This window comes from Convolutriloba macropyga, chromosome 14, assembly GCF_964194025.1.
Source record: "Convolutriloba macropyga chromosome 14, txConMacr16.3, whole genome shotgun sequence".
Lineage (NCBI taxonomy): Eukaryota > Metazoa > Xenacoelomorpha > Acoela > Convolutidae > Convolutriloba > Convolutriloba macropyga.
In genome coordinates this window covers 11,633,114-11,646,929 of record NC_134481.1, presented here as the reverse complement: position 1 = coordinate 11,646,929, position 13,816 = coordinate 11,633,114, and the positions used below count along the sequence as shown (strand labels likewise).

At 33.3% G+C, this 13,816-nt stretch overlaps 1 protein-coding gene across 2 annotated transcripts in view; it reads right to left on the bottom strand.

Annotated features, from left to right (window-relative positions):
* LOC142353685 (uncharacterized) overlaps nucleotides 1–3,611 on the bottom strand; it is a 41,297-nt gene extending 37,686 nt beyond the window's left edge. The window contains exon 1 of one of the 2 annotated variants that reach the window (XM_075405994.1): nucleotides 2,642–3,611. In XM_075405994.1, the coding sequence (XP_075262109.1) occupies nucleotides 2,642–2,740 (99 nt within the window). In that variant the 5' untranslated portion in view covers nucleotides 2,741–3,611. The remainder of the gene's footprint in view (nucleotides 1–2,641) is intronic. The other variant, XM_075405995.1, reaches the window with a different exon arrangement.
* Between the last annotated feature and the right edge of the window lie 10,205 nt (nucleotides 3,612–13,816).

Sequence of the window (13,816 nt, the reverse complement as noted above, 5' to 3'; positions counted from 1 at the left end):
TTAGAATCAAATTGAGGCTCACTATTGCAAATAAAATATCGATAAAGTTTTTGGAATTGTCGAAAATAATCAGTTGTACGCTCAAACGTTGCTTCAACCATTTTCATTTGCTATTTAATTCTCTTTATCACTCTCTGAGGTTTTTTTTGATTTTTTGAATCTGCAGCTACGATTTTGACCATTCGTTTCTAAACTGGAACCAGGCTGTAACTTCCTTTTGCCAGAGCTGCTCTGCTCGTTCGCAAATTTTGAGAGAGCTATTTTTCTAAAAGCATCTATATTTTCTCCCATTTGCTCCAATTCCTGCATAGAGAGAGTGAGTTTTTGGTTGAAACGAAATTCGTTGTCTCCGTTCTCTTTTTTGAAAAAATTCAGCGATATATAAGTTCCAGTATTATCATATGTTTTCACACAGGCAACTACATATCGTTTGTCAGAACGCGCTATATCGTGATAAAAATCAAAGTAATCTTGAGACGACGAAATACTACTTTCTTTTTAAATACAAACTCAAACTTGTGACCACACCGTGTCTTTGATAATAAAACAATACGTGTTCAAACACGTGCAAGGCGATAATAAAGGCTAAACTCGACTGACCAATCGGAGAAGCGGAGACGACCACACTGAATTGCTTATGTAAATAAAAGAGAACACACCTTGTCTTTGATAATAAAACAATACGTGTTCAAACATGTGCAAGACAGTAATAAAGACAAGACTAAACCCGACTGACCAATCAGAGAAGTTGAGACGACCACACTGAATTGCTTATGGAAATGAAAGACATATGTTGGCACATGTAGTAGACATAATAATTCCTAAAACTCGGCCAAACAATCACAAAAGACTAGACCAAAACTTGCAAAACAAACAAAAATCAAAAACATATTTTGTCATATGCACCAGTCTAAAATTAATCTTCAGTCAGCTTTCAACCAATCACAGGTCGGAAAAAACAAGTGCAGATTAGATAAAAATTGATAAACACTGTAGACATACAGCTTTAGTTAAGTTATTGTTAGTGCTATGAAGATTTTTGGTGAACAAAAACAGAACAGGAAAACTGTTTATTAATGTAAAGAAAAAATTAGAATATCATTCACAAAAAAATAGAAGTTAGTTTTCTTAAGTACTTAAGGGAAATAGACTGCTCATTCTATCATTTTGCCTAAGTTACGCAGTAAGGTTCAGTCGGACATCAGTTTTTCCCGTTAAAATTTTGTCATTTTTATAGTTTTCCCCAAGTTTTACACTATATTACGTGATCACATTTGCATTGTCCCTCAAACACCTTGTTTTACACAATTTACTGGTCTGCACTTGTTGTCATTTACAATGCAAAACAGTTTGTGCATAATGGAATTGCTTTGTGAGGAAGTATTTTGCATAAAATTGTTCAAAAACAACAATTTTTACTCTAAAAATACACTATTTTTTTCTCGATTTTTAACTCTCCCGTCATACAATTGTGGTATATGAATTGCTTTACCGCACATTTTCAAACACTTTTTCAGTACTTTTTTGGAACATTTCATACAGTTTCGAGCATTTATTTTGTGCATTTCATACGTATATTTCTTCTCATTTTCTGCAAAGTTGCATTCTTTTCACCTTGGACGCTGCAAATATCTTATCAGACACAACAATTCTCAATTTGGAGCCCTGGCACTTAAATTTTATTGGTTTTCTAATCTGCCCACACTCCCTAATCTGGGATTACATATGGGCAATAAAACTATCAAATTAAAACCAGATGATGGATCAAAACCAGATGTTGGATCAAAACCACCAAAATTTGACTCCATTTTCGTTTAAATGTAGTTATTTTACATAAAACTGATCAAGAGATTGAAATAATGAAAAGGTTAGTAAATTTTCTGTCTTTTGAAAACCCATGAATAGTCTTTTTGTCTAAAAAAGGGTTTAAGAATTTTTAATTTTTAAAACCAACTTAAGGGACCCCCAAAAATTGCAAAATTTTCACAAGTTTTTCAATAATTCCAGAAAACTGTGAAATTTTAACAAGTTTTTATTCCCCGCACAAAATAGCTGGAAATATCGTAAGTTTTTGCCCACCGAACAAATTTGGCAAAAATTTCACAAGTTTTTCTCACCGCACAAAATTGACAAAAATTTTACAAGTTTTTGTCCCCCTCAAATTTGAGAAAATTTTACAAAATTTTGTCCACCGGCAAAATTGAGAGACAAAATTTTTCGACCTCAAAAATGTACCGCACGATTTGTCACGAGTGGGGACGTCCCCACCGGTGACAAAACGTTATGCACGATTTGTCACGGGGGGGGGGGATGTCCCCCCCCCCCCCCGTGACAATACGTGCATTTTAGTATACTACTCAAATCATATTTATCAAAGTAAAATTACAAAGTGATTGTTCGACCGCAAAATTTCTGCTACGGTAGAAAAATTACGTAAGACAGTGTTAATTTTGAATTGCGTCGCGATTGATTTTGGAAACGCTTTTCAGAGAAAAAGTCTTGCTGAAAAGATGAAAGTTTTTTTCAGGGTTTATTTTCATTTGTTGGAAAAGGAGGGCGTGCTTTTGCATGATAGTTAGTCCCAAATATTAGTTTTTATGTTGAAGTGGGAAACAGAATTTTTGAGCCCCGTTTTGTGTACCTGGTGTATAAGGGGATTGGGTCCGTATAGGGCATCGTAGTAAGACCTGTATCTGCCCGGCTCATCCGGATAGTATCCAGGACCACCACCTCCCGACATTTAGACTGGCCCAGAAAAAAATCCAAATAAGGTTGCTCAATTTTGCCCAAATCGAACCCAGAAATTGTACGTGATTAATTAGATCTATGAATGAGTTGATAATTTAGTTGTATTTCGATTGTATCAATTTTGATAAACAAAGGGAGCAAAAATAAACATAGAAAATAAAATAAATCGAGAAATGTAAAAAAACTTGAAAGTTAACCACTAAAGTAAAGAAATAACTTTTTTTCGAAAAAGCCGCGTAACAATAAAAAGTGATTGCAAAAAGCTGGGAAAATATGGGAAACGTTTTCCAGTCCGGATATTACAAAGATAATATTAAGTAAATTTAACTTAACAAACCAAAACAATAAAAAATTTTATGTTTGTTTGCTTCAGACTCGAGAAGAATTTAGAGTGCGATGTTTATGTTAAATATTTAGACGGGAAGGGCCAAAGCACTGCGTGATACAAACAATAACAAATCTACAAAATATCAACTAGTTAGATTTTAACTATTATCTCAACCATAAAATTTTTTTCACAACAATGGCGTTTAAACATTGTTCGAAAACTAAGTTGTTAAATCAAACAAAAAACTAGTCCCGAATTCAGTGTGCCGAAAAAATCGACAACGCCTCTTACAACATAACACCGGAGATCTCTTAACGTGAGGTATTTTGAAGTTTATGTCTACTTTGAAAGTATTTTATTGTGTTATGGATCCCTGATGGCAAAAAGTAAAAACAAAACTATGCGCTTGATTTATTGCTTTTTAACACATCGTGGTTAAAGAAGCTAGAACGTGTACATACAAGCACAATATATTTGAAAAGTTTTGATTCGAAAGCGTTCTGAAGTATTTTATAACCGCTCTTTGAAGATAGAGCTCTTTACGTTTGGCTAGATTTAAAAACCGACAAGACAATGCGAGCAAACCGAATTCACTTTCGTAAACAGTAATAACTGAGAAAAACCAGTGTGCAAAAAATGCAAGAGAAGGTAACAATAGTACCATAAAAAGTTAATACAAGATGACCATTTATGTTTTTCAACAAGTAAATTAAATTAAACCTGTGTTCAAATTTTACCCATCTAGCAAATGAAAAAATGAAAAATAAACCAAAATTTTAATCAAAATTTTGTTCAAATAACTTCTAGAACATGCGTAAATGTATCTTTTGAAGCAATCAAAATTTTTTCCAACGGGATCAATTTAGATAGGAAAGAGAAATGGATTCCGTTTTAACATCTGACGTTTACTTAAGAACTGAAGAACTCATTATAAATCAGTTAAAGTTGTATACAATTTTAGTGCTTCTTTCAGTAAGGAAACTTTTTCATTCCGACCACTTTAGAGCGGGAATGAACAATATGCTCAACTGGGCTGTTTTTTGGTTCTTAGATTTTGTTTTAACATCTGACGTTTACTGAAGAACTTATTAAAAATCAGTTAAACTTGTATACAATTTTTAGTGTTTCTTTCGGTAAGGAAACTTTTTCATTCCGGTCACACCTTAGAGGAAGACAGAATACTATGCTCAACGGTGCCTGCTTTTTTGGTTCAGTCAATTGCTTCAGATGTTAAGCAATTGATTGTAGTACCGACTTTCCCTGTGATTGTAGTACAGACTTTCCCGGTGATTGGTTCAAAAGATTCACGTTTTTCCTCATTCTTGTTCAATTTTTGACCATTTTGCTGAAAATATGAAAAAAATGTTATCAAAAGTGTATTTGGATTTACGTTCAAAAACAATAACGACTTAGTGAATTATTTGAACAGGCTCCATTGGTTAAAACTTTTGCTATATTTTAAAAAGTTCACCGTTTTTATTCTCATTTTTAATTGAAGACAGCATGAAAAATGCTTCTATATCTCTTAGTTTACGACTTTCCCGGTAGTAAAGAAAGAAAATCGCACACAAAAAAAATGTATAGCAATATGAGGGCTATTTTAGCTCCTTTTCTTAAGAAAACGTTCTGGAACTAACACATAGCCGGCTTTTCACTAATTTCATTTGAGGTTTAACAAAAAGCATGATTTGTCTTGATATATTCAGATTTCCTTTTGCACGTTAGTCTATACTAAGCAACTATGTGTAATACTTTGCCTTTATTTTCACCTGGTTTTTGCCAAGTTGTTGTTTAGTTTTATTAAAAACAGGTCACAGATTCTCTCTAGTGAAACCAAAATTAACTTTTGTGGAGATTTTTGTAACTAAGGGCTCCAATGACGTGGAAAATTTTGTCTCTGAAAACATCCTTGAGTTTTTGAAATTGCCGCCTTCATAACTTTATTTCTGTCAACTTGTAACGTAGTGCAATTAAGGAACAGCATCAAATTATTTTTAGCAAAGCAAATTGTAATCTATTTGCGGTTTTATGGTTTAATTAACGACAATATACTATTATTATACTATGGGTTTTCATGAAAGTTTTTTGATATTCTTAACTACTTGCCTGTAGTTGTGATTGTTTTTCGTTCACTTCTCTCAATCTCACACAATCTACAGGTCCCATTGCTGCTGAAAGGAAGCTCAATTAGACATATAAAACATTTCTAGTGGATAGTGAACGTTTTTGATTATTGTAACACTTTTCTCACAATTGTTTTTCTAAGTTTTTAGATTTTGCCTGTAATTGATGTTTTTTGTAGCTATGTGAATTTGTGTGATTAATTGAGAGTCTCAATAGCTTCCTTCTAAAGTGTAGGTCCCTATTTAGGTACTCATTCGGTTGCTTATTTTAATCTAATAATTGACCGTTGATGGTGTTAATGCCTTTGAATATTCTTGTTTAAAGGAATCAAGATGAGTTGTAATTTTTCTTTTTTTTCTCAAAAAACATTTTAGAGTCATAAATGTTGAAAATTTCATCCAATTTGTCGAGAAGATATTAAAAATGTTTATCTGTTTTGCGTTTTGGATGACATTTTTATATCTTTGACACTGAGTTTCGATAAAATTAAGTTGTGGGCTTTTGAAACAGGTCAATGTTCTCCTCGTTTTTTTGTTGTGTTTTGATATTACCATTTTGGAAGCCAGTCCTAATGATGTTCGAGTTATGTACACAAAATCTGTTTCAAAATTTTTCTCTTAGTATCTCATGCTTTATTTGCATACAAACTTTGTGCTTCTTTGTGGTATTTTAGTCTTGGCTGTATTCGTTGTTACTGTTATTAGTTAGTTTTAGTTTTATTACTAAGTGTCTCTAAAGACAAGTGATGTTAAATCTCAAGCAGTTACAAGTGAATCCATTGTTTAGTAGAAAACTGACGGCTGTTTTTGTTTCGAGATTTGTTCGGTTTCAAAATCCAATTGATTTTTGAGCAAGTGGCATCCGCTTTTAAGTAAAGTACAGGTTGATTTATTTAGGGTAGGATTCAGTTGTTACTTTGTTGCTAAGAGCTTCTTTGAATAAGTTATTTGACCATTTAGTTCGTCCGTAAATATTGTTTTCGTTTTTTTAAAGTTTATCATTATTTGTGTAGGCCCCAATGGTCCGGCAGGTCTAAACTGCAGGACCCTAATTTTATGGCAGGTCTCAACAGTTCACTATTGTGGCAATAAATAATTCATTTAGAGGTTTGATTTTTTGACAGTTCAAAATACATCAATATTTTTCTCAAAAGTGCTGGGAAAATTTTATATGAGTGGAAACTTTTCAACGCCAATTCGGTTTAATTTATTCTTTGATTTAACTGGAAGTGTGACATGCAGGCTCGGTAATATTCATTTGCACATAATGATCTGAGCCGGCACATCCACATTTTAACTTAATTGTCAACCAATTGACGAAGAAATTCTTCAATTAATCAACGCCAACTGGACGCACGCTAGTCTAAGCCAGTTTGCGCAGAAACCCGGATCCATAATTTTAACAAAAAGTTACGGAGATAAGAACGTACAGAGTGAAAATATGTTTACACCGTTAGTGCTACCTTAATATGGGTGGAAAAATTGGAAAAAAAAGTGCAAAAGGAAGAATTAAATTTGAAATAAAGGTGGAATTAGTTCAATTTACAATCGGTTTAATTACACAACATTAACTTTCTTTACACTTTCAATATACTCGATTTAATCTTTTTATTACACTCTTTCTGCCCTTTTTCTTATAATTACAATCTTTTTCCCACTTTTTCCACCCTTATTAAAAGTAGCAATGACTGTCCAAACACATTTTCACACTCTTTACACTCTTTTCCCCGTTATTTTGCGGTAAAATCCTCTGCCCGGAAACCATCTGAAAAGCACACGAAAGCCTGAACATATGCGTTTATGAATTTATTAATCTACAGTGCTAGCTAGCTCTAAATTTAGGTGTTCCTTGAATATTTTCAATAATGCAGCACAGCCAGCTTGTTTTAAGTATTTTTTACACTTTCAGTGGATATTGTACATTCCTTTTTGCTTTAACTCACCAGGGAAACGAGTGTAATAGAACTGGACTGAAGAATGTAATTACAGTGTAATTTTAAGAGTGTAATAAGGCTGGACTAAAAAGTGCAAAGAGTGTAGAAAAACTGATTTCCTCAAAATTACAATGCTTTTCCTCTGCTAATTGTGAGTGGAATTGGCTTTAGGTCCTTATTTTTGCTTAATAACGATGGAATAAGGGTGAACGCATCGGATCGTGAATTATAAACTCGATTGTATGGGAGTTATAATTCGCATGATTGAGTGATTAGGATATCTACAAACATTTTGCCACAATAATCTAGCAAGAAAATGAATAATTTTTCCAGTTTTCCATTTAAGAGTTCGTTTCTTTCGAAACAATATTCAGATCCTAAAGGTTTGTAAATCTGTTGGGTTACCGTGGGGGTGAAGTTGCAATTCGGGTTACTGTAGGGTTACTGTTGGGTTACTGTGGGGTGAAGTTGAAATTCGAGTTACTGTGGGGTTACTGTGGGGTTACTGTTGGGTTACTGTGGGGTGAAGTTGAAATTCGAGTTACTGTGGGGTTACTGTAGGGTTACTGTGGGGTTACTGTGGGGTGAAGTTGAAATTCGAGTTACTGTGGGGTTACTGTTGGGTTACCGTGGGGGTGAAGTTGCAATTAGGGTTACTGTGGGGCTACTGTTGGGTTACTGTGGGGTGAAGTTGAAACTCGAGTTACTGTGGGGTTACTGTGGGGTTACTGTGGGGTTAATGTTGGGTTACTGCGGGGTGAAGTTGAAATTCGGGTTACAGTGGGGTTACTGTGGGGTTACTGTGGGGTGAAGTTAAAATTCGAGTTACTGTGGGGTTACTGTGGGGTTACTGTAGGGTTACCGTGGGGGTGAAGTTGCAATTCGGGTTACTGTGGGGTAACTGTTGGGTTACTGTGGGGTGAAGTTGAAATTCGAGTTACTGTGGGGTTACTGTGGGGTTACTGTGGGGTTACTGTTGGGTTACTGCGGGGTGAAGTTGAAATTCGGGTTACAGTGGGGCTACTGTGGGGTTACTGTGGGGTGAAGTTAAAATTCGAGTTACTGTGGGGTTACTGTGGGGTTACTGTAGGGTTACCGTGGGGGTGAAGTTGGAATTCGGGTTACTGTGGGGTTACTGTTGGGTTACTGTGGGGTGAAGTTGAAATTCGAGTTACTGTGGAGTTACTGTGGGGTTTTTGTGGGGTTACCGTTGGGTTACTGTGGGGTGAAAATGAAATTCGGTGTTTAATATCTAGGCTATCAAGTTTGTTTTTATTGGGCAATGTCTGGCCATGCCATTGTGAATTTCGCGATATTAGTGGCATGTGGCATCGAGAGGCGACAACTGGAAGTGGAGGGGGTAGAGGTGTTGGAATCCAATTTAAGATATTTTGGATACAGCTTCTGAAACCGCCGAGACAATTCGAGCTAAATATTTTTGAATTCCCTTGATGAACAGTAATAAGTGAGAAAAGCATTAGCACAAGAAAACTGCAAGAACAGATGACAAAATTATCGTAACAAATATAAACAGCATATTTTTGGTGTTGGGACAGGTATATTTAATTCAGCCTGGGGTCAAAAATTGCCAGTCAAGCAGTTAAAAATTCAAATTAAAAGTGTAATCACAATCTTTGCACTTTGAGCTTTTAAGTCATGCCTAAAAAACTTTTGAGGCAAGCAAGAAACAAGAAGCACCAATTTAAATAATTGAAGTAGATTTCATATTGACTTTCAATGTGGACGGAAGAATTCATTCGACAAAAATCAGGTACAAATTTATGCGTTTTTGATAGCTTGTTTCAGTAAGGAAAATTTTTCTTCATTACGCCGCCAATCCTACATTCTGAGCAAGCAAACCTGCTAACTGAATTCAGCATTGTCCGCTCTCCCATGTTTTAAAAAAGGGCTTTACAGGCTTTTGCGGACAACAGTAACAGTACGGGAAACTAGTTCAAATCTGCTCAAAATTGAAGGAAATCATCAAGATACAATTAAGCTGATGAAAAAGGAGTGATGAACAATGACTGATGAACTATATGACGTATTTTTTTGTGAAAAAACCCTCAGTAAATACTTTCTTTTGAGTCAAAAACGGCTTTAATTAAATATATTCACATGTTGCAGTCTTTATTAGCTGGATCCGACCATTTCCGTGTTCCAATTTAGATGCTCATCGCACTAGAATACACTTCGGAAAATTTCTTGAAATGTTTTTTGCATTTGCTTTATTATTTTAGCAATCTGTTCAAAATCTGTTTTGAACCCAAATATCAGTTGTTGAAAAAAATAGCACTGAGGGTTTTCTTTAAGCAAACCATAGTACCAATTTTTTCTATAAAGGGAAACAGCACTGAGGGACTTTTATCAAAATAATCGTAAGACCAATTTTATCCATAAACAAAAACAGCGATGCGGGTTGTTATTAACATCAATGAGGATTTTCATTATATTATTCAAAACGCTTTTTTATTTAAAAGAAAACAGCACTGCGGGATTCGTATTAAAATATTCTGACGCTTATTATTTAATTTTGATGCTTCAATTCATGTTTGACGCCATTAAAATGATGGTCACTGAGTGCAATTCACAGTCAGATGGTCTAATTTAAAAAACGCGGTGTGTTAATTGCTGTTTATTCTTTATAAGAGTTGATCTAAATGTGAAAACGGTTGAAAAAGATGACAATTTTTTGTCATTGATTTTGTAATTTAAAAATTATTCGATTGCCGCAAACCAAATTGAGAGAGCAGCCAAAAATTGAAATAGAAAGAATAATCATGCTCAAAATTGGGCATATCTATAAAACATGAATTAATAGACTAACAACATTAAACGCTATCAATTAAGCCATCTCTAGTGCCATTGACGTGATATGTGATTCTTCATTACTGTGGTAAAAGAGCTTCAAATTTTTTAAAATATTCAGAAACTAAAAAAATGAATATAAAAACTAGTACTATCAAAGCAGAAAACCATTTTTGATAGATAAAACAGCATTGAAGACATAAATTGTTATGAAAAATGTTACAACACTCTACTGACTCTACGGTACAACTTCACAGAAATATGATAAAAATTGGCAAATCTGAAAAACTATTAAATCATTAAGAAAACATTTTTTACAACCTTTATTTGCTTAAGATAACCACAAATACAGGCAGAATTAAAAACTTTACACACAATTTTCGATTTGAAGCAAACACAGTGTTGAAGCCAATAATCATGAAATTTTGCTGAAATTATAAATTATGTGCGTTGGCCTTCATTTGCTTGTAAATTTGCGCCATTACTGTCCGGATAATATTTGAATAGTTATGTTCCAAAAACTGGCTTTGCTGTTGTTGCTCCTCTATTAAACAAATATTTGTTCTATATTCTTGAAATAGCTAATTTGACAAAATATAATCAATATATCGAAGAAAAGATGAAATTTGGATTTTATCGAATTATGTTACCAAAACTACTTAGATATCAACTGAAAACATTAGACCTTTTCTTTAACAGTTTTATAGATACTGATCACGAGCTTTGATTTATACCCAGTAACCACTATAATTTTTTCATTGGGCTCATTTGAACCCGAATGGGATCTCTCATTAATTTAAAATCTAGGTGACAACAGACTTTTCTGTTATTCGGACGGAAAAAATGAACAAAAAATAAAAGAAACAGAGTCAAAACCAATCGAAATGATTTTTCATTCCAAAAATCAGCAATCAGACAAATCTTCTCCTCTGAATACAAGATGATCTTGTCAGCAATGATGTTGCTTTCATTAACAATTACTTTTGTTAAAGTGGGCTAAGGAAGCTTATTTGGTGCCATTTTTCATGAAAAATGAAAAGATGCCGAATTTTCAAAAATTTGGCCAAAATTTTCGCCGAGAAAACCGTTACAAGCAGTTCAGCAGCTGACTTTTATGTTCATGTGCGAAATAGACCAATTCATCAAAAAATGCGGAAAATGAGAACAACGGAAGTGAGCCTAACGTTCACAAAGCTCTAAACCTCCATGGCTCCTTGGAAAAAGGGAAAAAAATTTCAATGAAATATTTTAATCATGACAATCTTTCTAATGATCTCATTCACATCTCAGCTCTGTACGACAAATATATCATCTGGAAAAGAATGACCGAACAAAAAATACCCAACTGAACATATAGTTCTTCTCCTATTAAAACGGCTCGGAGCAATTAACATACTTTGAAACCAGCAAACTAAAAATTCAAAAAAGGACGATGATAAAGAGAAAATTTTTTTCACCATTATTGGTCATCCAGATTCAAGCAAATGGTCGAATACTTTACATTTTTGGTTAATGAAAAAAAGTTATGGATATAAAGTTTCTTCTTATTGCGAATATTTCGGTTAAAACAACAACGATATTGTTCAAATAAAGCTGCGATAAACTACGGCAACATGTCAAACAAAGATCCCTAAAAAAGACTGACCAAAAGGAAAGATTAGGTTGTGCTAGATTGTGCTATCTTTATAACAACAACAATGCTTTTTTCATGTTCCAATAAAGAATGGCACAAACGATTGAAATTATAATTTAAGTTCTTTCTTCTTCATCTGCAAGTACATTTGAACTGTCATTTTTTGAATTTCATTTTGAAATTATATTCTTGTCTGCAATTAAAATAAAAATAAAGCAAATTAAAAAAAATGACCGCGCGCCAATACAGTCCGAATAAATTTTGAATTTCTAATTTCCAAAAAACTAGCCTTGCTAATATTGCTCCTCCTTTAAAACAAATTTTTGTTCTGACTTTTCTCAACTGAAATAGTTAATTTGACAAAAGAAATCAATATGAAGCTTATTTGGGCTAAAGACTCATATTTGGCATCTTTTCTCATAAAAAATGAAAAAAAAAACAGCAGCCTTTTCAAAATTTTAACATAAAAACAGCATTGAAGACATAAATTGTTATGAAAAATGTTACAAAACTTTACTGACTCTACGGTACAACTTCACAGAAATATGATAAAAATTGGCAAATCTGAAAAACTATTAAATCATTAAAAAAACATTTTTTAAAACCTTTATTTGCTTAAGATAACCACAAATACAGGCAGAATTAAAAACTTTACACACAATTTTCGATTTGAAGCAAACACAGTGTTGAAGCCAATAATCATGAAATTTTGCTGAAATTATAATTTATGTGCATTGGCCTTCATTTGCTTGTAAATTTGCGCCATTACTGTCCGGATAATATTTGAATAGTTATGTTCCAAAAACTGGCTTTGCTGTTGTTGCTCCTCTATTAAACAAATATTTGTTCTATATTCTTGAAATAGCTAATTTGACAAAATATAATCAATATATCGAAGAAAAGATGAAATTTGGATTTTATCGAATTATGTTACCAAAACTACTTAGATATCAACTGAAAACATTAGACCTTTTCTTTAACAGTTTTATAGATACTGATCACGAGCTTTGATTTATACCCAGTAACCACTATAATTTTTTCATTGGGCTCATTTGAACCCGAATGGGATCTCTCATTAATTTAAAATCTAGGTGACAACAGACTTTTCTGTTATTCGGACGGAAAAAATGAACAAAAAATAAAAGAAACAGAGTCAAAACCAATCGAAATGATTTTTCATTCCAAAAATCAGCAATCAGACAAATCTTCTCCTCTGAATACAAGATGATCTTGTCAGCAATGATGTTGCTTTCATTAAAAATTACTTTTGTTAAAGTGGGCTAAGGAAGCCTATTTGGTGCCATTTTTCATGAAAAATGAAAAGATGCCGAATTTTCAAAAATTTGGCCAAAATTTTCGCCGAGAAAACCGTTACAAGCAGTTCAGCAGCTGACTTTTATGTTCATGTGCGAAATAGACCAATTCATCAAAAAATAAGGAAAATGAGAACAACGGAAGTGAGCCTAACGTTCACAAAGCTCTAAACCTCAATGGCTCCTTGGAAAAAGGGAAAAAAATTTCAATGAAATATTTTAATCATGACAATCTTTCTAATGATATCATTCACATCTCAGCTCTGTACGACAAATATATCATCTGGAAAAAAATGACCGAACAAAAAATACCCAATTGAACATATAGTTCTTCTCCTACTAAAACGGCTCGGAGCAATTAACATACTTTGAAACCAGCAAACTAAAAATTCAAAAAGGGACGATGATAAAGAGAAAATTTTTTTCACCATTATTGGTCATGCAGATTCAAGCAAATGGTCGAATACTTTACATTTTTGGTTAATGAAAAAAAAGTTATGGATATAAAGTTTCTTGTTATTGCGAATATTTCGGTTAAAACAACAACGATATTGTTCAAATAAAGCTGCGATAAACTACGGCAACATGTCAAATAAAGATCCCTAAAAAAGACTAACCAAAAGGAAAGATTAGGCTGTGCTAGATTGTGCTATCTTTATAACAACAACAATGCTTTTTTCATGTTCCAATAAAGAATGGCACAAACGATTGAAATTATAATTTAAGTTCTTTCTTCTTCATCTGCAAGTACATTTGAACTGTCATTTTTTGAATTTCATTTTGAAATTATATTCTTGTCTGCAATTAAAATAAAAATAAAGCAAATTAAAAAAAATGACCGTGCGCCAATACAGTCTGAATAAATTTTGAATTTCTAATTTCCAAAAAACTAGCCTTGCTAATATTGCTCCTCCTTTAAAACAAATTTT